General features: G+C 43.6%; 1 protein-coding gene across 7 annotated transcripts; it reads left to right on the top strand.

The window, feature by feature from the left end:
* Positions 1–4,466: 4,466 nt before the first annotated feature.
* On the top strand, positions 4,467–10,576 carry LOC137870066 (centrosomal protein of 70 kDa-like). 7 transcript variants are annotated; one of them, XM_068707062.1, is made up of 17 exons: positions 4,467–4,482; positions 4,992–5,011; positions 5,351–5,450; positions 5,604–5,727; positions 6,455–6,635; positions 6,753–6,928; positions 7,161–7,220; positions 7,329–7,416; positions 7,810–7,898; positions 7,970–8,047; positions 8,140–8,227; positions 8,311–8,463; positions 8,615–8,767; positions 9,700–9,868; positions 9,950–10,058; positions 10,145–10,224; positions 10,411–10,576. In XM_068707062.1, exons 2-17 carry the CDS (start codon positions 5,003–5,005, stop codon positions 10,470–10,472), a joined length of 1,719 nt encoding a protein of 572 aa, XP_068563163.1. In that variant the 5' UTR covers positions 4,467–4,482; positions 4,992–5,002; the 3' UTR covers positions 10,473–10,576. The 7 variants fall into 7 exon arrangements, with proteins under 7 accessions (XP_068563163.1, XP_068563158.1, XP_068563162.1 ...); XM_068707057.1 differs by having other exon boundaries at positions 4,473–4,574; positions 4,992–5,265; XM_068707061.1 differs by having other exon boundaries at positions 4,473–4,721.
* The last annotated feature ends 1,045 nt before the right edge of the window (positions 10,577–11,621 follow it).

Raw genomic sequence — 11,621 nt, 5'->3', positions numbered from 1 at the left:
ATTTGATACTTTTTATTCATATCTTGCGCTGCACTGTAGCTGTGTGATTTGCCTTTTAGCTTCATTTTACTTTTTATTTTGAACATGTAACAACTAAGTAAAACAAAACAAGAATACAAAATAAAATGAACAGTAAATATATCAAACTGCCAATAAACAAATACTCATAAACAACATAAACAAATATATTATTTCCTAAAAGGAGATAGAAGAAGTATCAATGTATATGTTCCTACCTCTTCATAACTCTCTCTCCATCACTCAATCATGTCACTAAATATGTATCATATAAACCTTTGTGACTGGTAGCCTGTCCTCATGAATCCTCCTTCTCATCTGACCTCATGACGTTTTCCATCGAGGTCAAGGAGAAGTGGTCAGAGAAAGAATGATTTGACTTTTTAAACTGTCGCCCTCGAGTTCAGCTTGTTGACGACTATGGACTTTCACATTTAATATAAAATAAAGACTAACAACTAATCATAGAATAAGTTATAGATATCATCATCATCATCATCATCATCATCAATAGTTCAATACATACGGTGCATTGACTAAGGAGTTGAATCACCAACTGGCTGACGACATGAATGTGTTCTACTGCAGGTTTGATAAGTCCACTCTCACCCCCCAACTGCTCTGACATCCAACAAGCACCAACACCCCCTGCCTCCTCCTCACCTCTCCCAAACGACCCCCCACCAGCACTGAGGATCAGTGAAGAGGATGTGAGTCGGCTCTTTCACGGATCAGGAAGGCTCCGAGCCCAGACGGACTGTCCCCCTCCTGCCTGAAAGTCTGTGCTGACCAGCTGGCCCCCATCTTCACGCAGATCTTCAACCGATCACTGGAGCTGTGTGAAGTCCCCTCATGCTTCAAACGCTCCACGATCATCCCGGTCCTCAAGAAATCCTCCATCACAGGATTAAATGACTACAGGCCCGTCGCCCTGACGTCTGTGGTCATGAAATCCTTTGAGAGACTGGTGTTGACCCACCTGAAGGGCTTCACAGGGCCCCTGCTGGACCCCCTGCCGTTTGCCTACGTGCAAACTGGTCGCTGAATGATGCAGTCAACATGGGACTGCACCACATGCTGCAACACCTCGGCACCCCAGGGACAAGGGTTCTGTTTGTGGACTTCAGCTCAGCGTTCAACACCATCATCCCAGAAATACTCCAACCCAAACTCTCCCAGCTCACTGTGCCAGCCTCCACCTGTCAGTGGATCACAAACTCCTGAAGTTCTCAGACGACACAACGGTCATCGGCCTCATCAGGGACGGTGATGAGTCTGCGTACAGACGGGAGGTTGAACAGCTGGTCCTCTGGTGTGGTCAGAAGAACCTGGAGCTCAACAAGCTCAAAACTGTGGAGATGACAGTGGACTTCAGGAGGAGCCCCCAACACTACCCCCCCCCCCCCCCCTCACCATACTCAACAACACTGTGTCTGCTGTGGAGACCTTCAGGTTTCTGGGATCCACAATCTCCCAGGACCTGAAGTGGGCCCCAAACATCAACACCATCAAGGAAAAAGGCCCAGCAGAGGTTGTACTTCCTGCTCCAGGAAGTTCAACCTGCCCCAGGAGCTGCTGGTCCTGTTCTACTCAGCCATCATCCAGTCTGTTCTCTGCTCCTCTATCACTGTGTGGTTTGGATCGGCCACCATACAGGACAGAAACAGAGTACAACAGATTGTCAGGTCTTATTATTGGTTCCAGCCTGCCCTCCATCCTGGACTTGTCCACCTCCAGAGTCAGGAAATGAGCTGGAAAGATCACTGCAGACCCTTCACACCCTGAACACAAGCTGTTCCAACTCCTCCCCTCTGGTAGGCGCTACAGAGCTCTGTACGTCAAAACCACCAGACACAGGAACAGCTTCTTTCTGCTGGCCGTCACTGATGAACAATTAATCAGTCAAACTGCAAACTACCTCCATTATGCACTGTCACCTTAATTCCATGGACACTGTTGTTGTATAGGGTTATTTTCATATAGATATATATACTTTTTGGATATAGATTTATATTTTACATAGTCGTTAAATGTTTATGCTTCCATCTGTTCTACTTTTTTTGTTTTTTGTTGTCCCTGTTTTTTATTGTTTTTTTTGAGTCAAATTCCTTGTATGCGTAAGTGTACATGGCCAATAAAGCTGATTCTGAATCTGATGTGTGCACACACACACACACACACACACACACACACACACACACACACACACACACACACACACACAGCTCTGCTATTTTAAGCAATCAGGATTATGTAGATTTTACAGGAAAAGAGACAAAAAGTGGTTGTGTTATCGGCACCAGACCCAGAGGAAATCTGGACCGGCAGCAAAGGTTACACCGGCTAGGAAGCACTGTGTAGCCAATAATGTGACTGTGGATTAATAGAGAGGACCAACGTTAGCCTCATGCTCAGGCCAGAGCTAGTTTTATTCACAGCAGCACCAAAGCGCCATCTACTGACGTGATAGTGTATTACCTTGATATAAAGTCTGAAAGAGTGTTAGAATACTTCAATTAATAACAAAAAAAGAGGTGGTGTCTGTTTTAATACAAACTAAACATGTAGCATTTCCAACCTACTCCAGTTGCACAACAAAAGTCCAATTAGCAACAGTAACTTCTGTGTTCTCTAAATGCCAAATGTCACCATGTTTAGACCAAGAGCATGCACCACACTGTAGAGGTCAACAACTCTATGCATGAACATCAAGCCCTCTTGGATGTCCTCACAGTGGAGACAAGTCAATGAAGGGAGCCCTTAAAACATGCTATGCATATATTAATACATAGATATCAATAAAGTGTACAGAATATAGTGAGTATACATTAGATGCCTTTCTCCAGAGACTTTCTATGATGCTGAAAATGATTCTTCCCAACAGAACATATATGTTTCTTTACAATGTAGTGGGCATTTTCATTCATGACATCAAATAACATGTAAGGGAGCAGCAGCTTAATGAAAGACTTGACTGAAGAGCATTCTGGTATCCTCCAGGATTAAAGTGACCCCCACTCCCCTTAACACGTAAAGGAACACACATGCTTCCCCTCTATGCCCTGTATAGTAGGATACACTGGAGCATCCTTAATGAAAGGAAAGGAGATACTACTGTCCCACCATTCCTTTAAGATAAGAGAAGAAGTCCTGTATGACTCCCAAGGAGGTGAAATGTGCAGTGTTACAGCAGCAAGGGGGATAATGCAACAAGAAGAAGCATCAGGTAAAGAAGCCTGACAGATCAACAATAAATCATTTATTAGTTCAATTCACATCATTGCACAGAGGAAACATTGATATCAAACACTTGAGTTGATATTGCACATGAGTGAATTGTCTGTTTGGATTTGTCCTGGGATCCGTGTTCATGGTAAAGTGTGACATAATAACTGCAGTATCTCTCCTCACACACCACAGGTGAAGCAGTCTGTCACTGCAGGAGCTGTTTCTATAGCCTGCATGTTCAACTCAGCATGAATGCATGAGTGAGCTGCAACATGTATGATCCTACTTCGAGTGGAACAAAAGTTCAACTACTATTGATCAACTTAAAGTGGATGACACAATAGTCAAGCTACTCGATAATCCCAGAGAAATGGCCTCTTGCTTCAATTTTAAAAGCAATTTACATTTAAATATTGTGAGGCAACAGCCAACTCTTTCATAGACTCAATCAGTCATTGTACACTTCTATCATCATCAGACAGGGTCATGTGACTGCAGCATTCCTCATGTAATGATGATATGTAATGATTCATGAAACAATGAACACAAATCAATGCGGTGGTTTGAATTTTCTGGACTTATCAACTCTGAACAATACATAAAACATGAATTGGCTCAGACAATTCAATAAAAACCCATCACCTTTGTGTAATTTGATCCCAAATGCTCTATTCTCCAAAATTAGAACTGGACTTTCTTTTATTGTGCAATTATAATATTAGTAAAAATCAAAGTCAAACTTTCATAAGCAGATGTGGTTGTCTTGTTCTCCCTTGTATACTTCTACCTGCAGCAATATTACATTTGGAATAATAAGGACATTATGTACAAAATATGTCTTTATTTTCTAAAAAATGATTAAGAAATGATATCATTCTTATTACTATCAACTATTTGACTCAAATGGAAGGCTGTACAACTACTCATTTTAGAGAAAATGTCAAATCACCATAACATTTAGGGAAACGCAAATGTTCTTGTGTCTTTGTGCGTCCTTTATGTATTTTACATGATGTCTTTAATAAAGTCGTGTTTTTTTTTTTAAAGGAACCCTTTCTGCATCACAGGAGCACTAGCCAATCACAGCACAAAAAAGGGCGGGACTACGCGGAATAATGGGCGGGACTTAACGTCAATTGGTGAAAGACCCAAACAGCCTCATCCCATTGGTTTGGTACGATTTCGTCACAGAGCGTTTGTTTGAATGACGGAAGAGGCGTGTCGGTGGAACGTGGAGTGAGTAAACCGTAGCGCCTGTTGCTGTCCACCAGCTGCTGCTGTGCAGTATCAGAAAACTCGGTACCCGGTAACGGCAACAGCAACAAGTGGTAACTTACCGAGTAAATAAAGCCGGACCTGTCACCTCCAAAGTCCAGCACAGTAACAAATGCACAGCTAACATGGAGTGGTAACGCTACCGTGTTAGCTACTGAAGCTAGCCGAGCTAAAGAACTACTTGCGTTACGTTATCTAAGGTGACGTCACCGCTGCCATTCAGAATGTGGCCTTTTATTGCTATTTTAAAGAGTTCAAAGTCTCGCTTGGTTGGCTACTTGTATGCCGAATATACCAGAATAATTCATGAATGGTTTTCTTTCTAATGTGTGTCTGTGTTGTTCACAACAGCTCGGCTTCCTAAAATTGCTGATTTTTAAATGGAGTTCAGCATTTAATAGAATTCATTGCCAGAATGAGATCTCACTGAAGCTCCATGAACTCTAACACATACCGGTTCTCTCCTGCAGTGCGGTGAAACATGGACCAGGTGAGTCCCCATCAGCACCATACCATCACTGTGTTCATCCCAGAATGCACCGCCTGTCATCACCTGTGGTGGTGCAGGAGCTGCAGACACCTGATCACCGGTCGGTTGTGACAGGAGGCTCAGAAAGCTGTGTTCAGATTGAAGTGTGCTGCAGTAGAGGACATTTAGAAATGGACACGGACAGCGGGACAACTCATTGTTTACAAAGCAGCAATAAGACGTATGTTTATCTGTGGACTAGCAGGCAGTTCCAGGTGACTTCAGAGCTCCGGTTTCTTCCACAGGTCCACGTTGCTCTGTGGTGTTTGTGTGCTCATTGGTTGTGTGTGTGTGTTTCAGCAGGAGCAGGTCCAGTGGGAGGATGTGAATCAACTTCTGCAGCATCACGGGTTTAAGCCGGTGCATTTAGCAGATCCTGTAGAGAATAAGAATATTTCAGGTGAGAGTCAACGCTTCCAATTCCTCCGGTTCTCTGATTTAATCAGGCTGTAATTGCTACATTGTGCAGAGTGTTTTCTGGCACGTTTGCCTCTCGACTTTACTTTTGCTCTGGTGGAATTACTCCGTCACATGACTCTCCATGTGTCCTCAGATCTGACTGTGCTGGACAAGAAGTCGTCCGGTGAGATCAGGACGACTGTGAGGACGATGCTCACAGACTCAGAGAGAAGACAGGCGCTGATCCAGGAGCTCATCAAGTCCAACAACACACTCAAGTAAGTGGTTGTACTAAGTATCAGTGTTTCGTTGTATTTTTCTCAAGTACCACAAACAGCTGGCCAAAGGTGCAGAACTTGACATCACTTTGAATAAGTTTAATCTCGCTCTAGTATCCAAACAACTTCTTTATTGTCTCTTCCAACAATCCGTCACTAAAGAGGTGAAAATATCGGAAAATAGTCCTGGAATGTACGGAGCAGTTCAGATTGAAGTACAACAGTGTATTGATGCCTGCAGTATACATTAGTGTGTGTGTGTGTCTACTCAACAATGTATGTGCAGTGTGTGTGTGTGTGTGTGTGTGTGTGTGTGTGTGTGTGTGTGTCTACTCAATAATGTATGTGCAGTGTGTGTGTGTGTGTGTCGACCACCTGTCCTCCTGTCATCTAATCTCATCAGCATCAGATGAGCATCACAGAGACACACCTGTCCTCCAGCTCAGTGCAGGTATGAAGCCTCAGCCTTCATTTAGTCAAAAGAAGTACTGTAGTTATAAGGCTGCTGTGTTACACCAGAGATAACAAACCATATATGAACGACTTTCATCAGCCTCAAATCCAAATGATGAAGATAGATAATAAATGACACATTTCTCATCAAAAGGAAAACGAGACGGTTAAACAGTTATAGCCATAAACCTTATTTGTGTGTGTGTGTGTGTGTGTGTGTGTGTGTGTGTGTGTGTGTGTGCGTGTGTGTGTGTGTGTGTGTGTGTGTCTTTAGAGAGGAGGTTCATGAGCACACGAGTCGAGCGGCTCAGCAGTCTGAGAGGGCCACAGAGCTGGAGGGGCTGCTGGAGGGGGTGAGGACCAGAGTCCAGGACCTGGAGGACCGCTACCTCGGCGAGGCCGCCCAACAGCACGGCCACGCACAACAGCTGCAGCGGGAACAACAAGAAGCACGGGTACGTCAACGAGACAATAAAGGCCGACATAAAGGATCCATCAAATGTGTGTCAATCACTAGTATCTGTTGTCTGACGTTCTCAGTGAGGAGAACATCTCTGCTTCCGTGTGTCTAGAAACAGTGTGAGCTTCTGGAGCAGAAGCTGTCTCAACAGAGGGAGGAAGCAGCTCAACTCCAGAGAAAACTACATTTCACCGTCAAAGAAGAAGAGCGACGATTGGCTCCACAGAGTCGGACCTTCCAGCACGTCTGCAACAAAGTCAGCCAGCAGAACTCCCCAGCAGACCAGCAGTGAGGACATGAGCGACTGACAGGAGCCTCCTTTCACTTCCAGAACAGTTCTCCATACATTTAGATTATAAACAATATTATATTATTATTATTATCAATAGATTACCACCATTTCAGAGCAACAGGTGTTTCAGTTTGAACGTAAAGGCTTTTTTACGAGGACGCCTTGTATGTGGACCAGTTCACGCGCTCACAGGTGATGCTGCAGGTGACCTGCTTCTTCTGTTTGCAGGGTGCTGGATGTGATCCACTTCTATGAGACCAAAATGACTCAGCTGCTGGATGAGCTCAGGTAACCCATGCTGACACGTTGAGAGACACTTCTAAAGGTGTCACATGGTGATTACTGTGGTAGCATGTGTTGCCTCTGCTTGTACTAAGCTGTTCGTTGTCACCCCAGATCTGTCAAAGGTCAACCAGAAGGATCTCAAGTGGCTCATCAGACAGGACTGAAGAAGGTTACTCCATCCTTCAAAAGCATTCTCAAGGTAACTGTAGCAGCAATCTTCCCTCTGTCCGATGATCCACATTACCACTACTGTTACAGTCTGTTTGGCAATAAGCTTGACGCGAAAATGAGTCTTCAGAGGCAGCAACTCCATTTAAAAAGGTTTACTCAACAAAAATAAAGTTACATGAAACATTCTGTGCACAACTTACTTCAAAAAACTGTCTTGCTCCGCAGACTGATTAACCTCAACTGAGGGCTGTTGGCTGTGACGTAGTCAGTAGCGCGACTAAAGGAGCATTTCAAAATTATTTGCCACAAATCACTGAACACATCTTACTAAGTTTCATATGGCTCTTACAGTAACCTGACAAACTCCGTCTCAGACGTGTTCCCCTAAAGCAGTAGGTAATGCTCATGCATTTCTTCCCAGGCATACCAGGAGCAGCAAACAGGAAGCAAAGCTCAAATAGAAGAGCTGAAGAGGGAGGTGGAGCGCCTGAAGCAGGAGCTGGAGACGAGGTGTGTGTTCGTCCAGCCTGAGACATGCGCTGTCCTATCAGTGAACACGCTGACTGTGCTCTTCTGTGCAGGCCGTCGCTCAGAGACGTGAAGTTCTACAAACACAAGCTCCGCCTGTTGGAGGGCTCAAACAAACACAACAACACAAGGTAGGATCTCTGATGAATGTGCTCTAGAAGACTGCTCTGAAGCTGGAGTTTCAGGCCCGTCAACACACGTACACAACCAACCTTCTTTGCAGATTGCTCAAAGAAGACGACACGAGTGAGATCAGTGAGGACACCAGGGACCAAGCCGGGGAGGCCAGTCTGTGTGCCCACTATCACCACGTAAGCACGGTGTTTGGGTCTGAATGTTTCCTTTCTTCTCTCTAACTTAAAAACTAACGGTAATCTCTTGACCTGACATCCAGCTGTTGAACGAGATCAGAGCTGTTGTGACCAATCCCAGCGCTCCGTTACGACTGCACAGACAGAGACCCTCCTCTGTCGGTTTGGACCTGGCAGAGTTTCACACTGTCCTCCCCACACTGGAGGTCTGGGCCCAGCAGATCCACCTGCTGAAGGTAAACGCCAGAGGAGTTGATGGGAAATACTAGAAATGTGAGCTGATCCTTCACCAGGAAACAGCTGACACAGCTGAACATGAACCTGCTTTGTGGAGTCACATTTAAGGATGTTTAGCTGACTAGAATTCTTGAATGTGTGTGTTGGTAGGATCTGCAAAGGGCTTTAAGTCAGTTGACTGCCAGACTGATGCCCTGGCAGCCATGTGATGGCGGCCATAATGCTGCAGAAGCAGTAAAGGTGGAGGACATGCTGTTGCTGGTGGACACCATGCTGGAAAACACCTCAGCTGATGATGACAAGGTAGAACTCTGCACTACTTGCTCATGGTAGTGGTGATATGTAATGTGTATGGAACTTTATCCTCTTGGACCCTAGGCCTATTTTTAGGCCTCTGCTCGAAAATTGCATAGCCATACTAAAATGAGTATATTTTTGCAACTACAAGCTGTATTTTAATAGTTTTGGTGTTATAATAAAGGGAACACTTGTGAGATTTGTTCAGATGTTTAATTATCAGTATATACGTTACTGGTTAAGAGTAGATGAAGATGGCACACAGCACAAATTGAAAATTTCCATTTTTGTCAAAAAAAAAGCACTTTCAGGATAAATATTTTTAAAAATGATGTAGCTTCAAGGTTTAAACCTCTCCCAGATTATAGCACAATATATGGACAGTCTCTGCGCACATTTTAACTTTGATAAAGTGAAGCACAGAAAAGTTAGAGGTTTTAGTACAGAGATTTCAGACGAGGTCTCCAAATTTTAAACATTTACACATTTTGCACAATGTGTGCTATTCTAATTTTCTCATGTACCAAACTATATATTTCACTTGTCTATATCACTAATGGTGTTCAATACATCCAAATAGAGCAGTTATGGCTTTATTTGAAGGCCAGGATCCTCTGTAAGAGCTTTCTCAGTCTTCTTTTGATATTTGGTTATTTATATATATATATATATATATATATATATATATATATATATATATATATATATATATATATATATATATATAGTTTTGTCTGAGTTGTGTTTGGAGTGTGTACAAATAGTTGGCATGACTTTGTAGACTTTTGTAATGCCACATCATTATATTGTTACTGATGACTGCATTTGTTTGGCATTTTGCGTGGGTGAATTTTTGGATGAACGTGTGAGCCCCCACCAGGGGGGGCTCACACGTACTACAGGTTTAAGAAGGCCTTTCTGTGCTGTGGTCCTGCTAGGTGCTCAGCAGTCCCACTCGATACACTCTGGGCTCCATGGTGTCTCACTTCCAGAAGCTGTTTGACGTGACCTCCCTCAGTGGAGTGTACCCACGTATGAACGAGGTCTACAGCAGGCTGGGAGAGACCACCAACACCATGAGGAACCTCCGAGATGTTCTGCAGCTCGGTAACCTCAGCTTCACACGCTCTTCAGTCCGTGTTGGACCTCTGGACGGTTGTGATACGGTAGTTTGTGGTTGTGTGTCAGACAGCAGGGTTCCTCCTGCTGAGGTGGTGAACCGGGTGGCCAGACTGGTTTCCTCCACCGAGCACACCGCTGGACTCCAAGATGTGCTGGGAGACGCTGATATCGACAGGTTCACGTGCACAGAGCACACGCATGTTGTTGGGTCTGTCGTGTTTCTGTTGGGCCACATTCATCTGAACCGCTCTTGTTTTCCAGAATCATCATGAAAGTGAAGCAGCATGAGGAGTTCTTCCCTGCTTTCCACGCCCTCATTATGGATATTTTACAGACTCTAGGTAGATATGAAACCATAACAATACATGTAAAGACAAATGCTGCAACACATGCATACAAAACATGTATAGAGAGTCAAATATTTCAGTAATAATGAGATGCAAAATACAGTTAAACAACTGTGTGTGTGTGTGTGTGTGTGTGTGTGTGTGTGTGTGTGTGTGTGTGTGTGTGTGTGTGTGTTTCAGGAGTGAGTCAGCTGGACGACGTCCTTCCAGCTCTCAAGTGTTTGAAGCAAACAGCACAATGACGTGCTGCACTGACTGAACTGGGTTCTGTGTGTTGATCAATGTAATGACTGCAGAGTGTGATTTTTGATTTTATTTTAAATAAAAAGTGAATATCAGAATATCACTTTCTTCTGCATCAAGCTAGATCATTTCTATGTGAAGTGAAGCAGAAGCAGCTCAACCAGCCTAATACCAGCTGATGAACAAACCACTTCAGATGAGAACGCTGACTTTAATCACATCACATTTATGGAAATGAAAAGAGTTCATTTTATAAAAGTATTTCACAGTTCCACTTTTATGATCCCTTTCTGCTATATCTCATGTTATCTATATGATGCTGCAAGAGAAGCACTGTGAAGAAGGACCCGTCTTCTTTCAATGCAAAGATTAGAACATTAGCAGGAATGTAGCACAACATGGAAGTGAAAGCAGTGCTCTGGTCATTTAAATGCAATACAAATATTTTGCCCCTAAATTCATGATTCAATAATTGTGATCTCAATCTTGATCAAAATAATTGTGATTTTCATTTTGGCCATAATCGTGCAGTCTTAGAGGATATACAGTTGGTGTTCCACACTACGTTTGGAGGAAATGTGTGGCTTAATAAAATCTAAATTAGATTTCTTTCCCCATAATGTCTATTTATCAATCACATCTTCAACATGTGTGTTATGTGTCTACATACACTTAATTATTGACTTGATGTGACTGACTCGGTGTAGTGCTAAGTCCTCTGTGTGGTACTTTAACCTGACTGTACTCCAGTCTCACTGAAGAAGCTACTGAAGGAATCCTCTCCTCTGATGGTCTTGTCCATCAGGCTGGATCCCATGTTCCAGGCAGTAGAGCTCCCAGCAGGCATTGCTGATCTGGACACCAGTCTGACCCAGGTGAACTGAGATAGACTCACGCTGGACCCAAACAAGGCAATGTGTAACACATCTGTGAAATGGACTGATGAGTGTCTTCATAGTTCAGTGACTGTGGTCAGTGACTGTAGGTGAGATGCTCTAATGGGAACTTTACTGGCTGAACTGAAGAAAGCAGGTTGTCCTATAGAGGCCTAAGACCCTAAACGCACCAAAACACTATTTCTTTAGGAATGTGCACCACTATTTAATACATATATTAAGAGGGCCTCATGAGGAGCCTGCATTATCTTG

The sequence above is a fragment of the Cebidichthys violaceus genome, unplaced genomic scaffold (assembly GCF_023349555.1).
Source record: "Cebidichthys violaceus isolate CVI_PGR_0920_01 unplaced genomic scaffold, fCebVio1.0.p SCAF_128, whole genome shotgun sequence".
NCBI classification, from domain to species: Eukaryota; Metazoa; Chordata; class Actinopteri; order Perciformes; family Stichaeidae; genus Cebidichthys; species Cebidichthys violaceus.
Note: the sequence above shows the minus strand (reverse complement) of the source record. Positions and strands in the feature narration are given on the sequence as shown.

Coding starts and splice junctions, on each gene's coding strand:
- LOC137870066 (XM_068707057.1), top strand. CDS start 5,056: ATGCACCGCCTGTCATCACCTGTGGTGGTGCAGGAGCTGCAGACACCT. Junction 9,869..9,949: donor CCGAGATGTTCTGCAGCTCG/GTAACCTCAGCT, acceptor GTTGTGTGTCAG/ACAGCAGGGTTCCTCCTGCT. Junction 10,225..10,410: donor GGATATTTTACAGACTCTAG/GTAGATATGAAA, acceptor TGTGTGTTTCAG/GAGTGAGTCAGCTGGACGAC.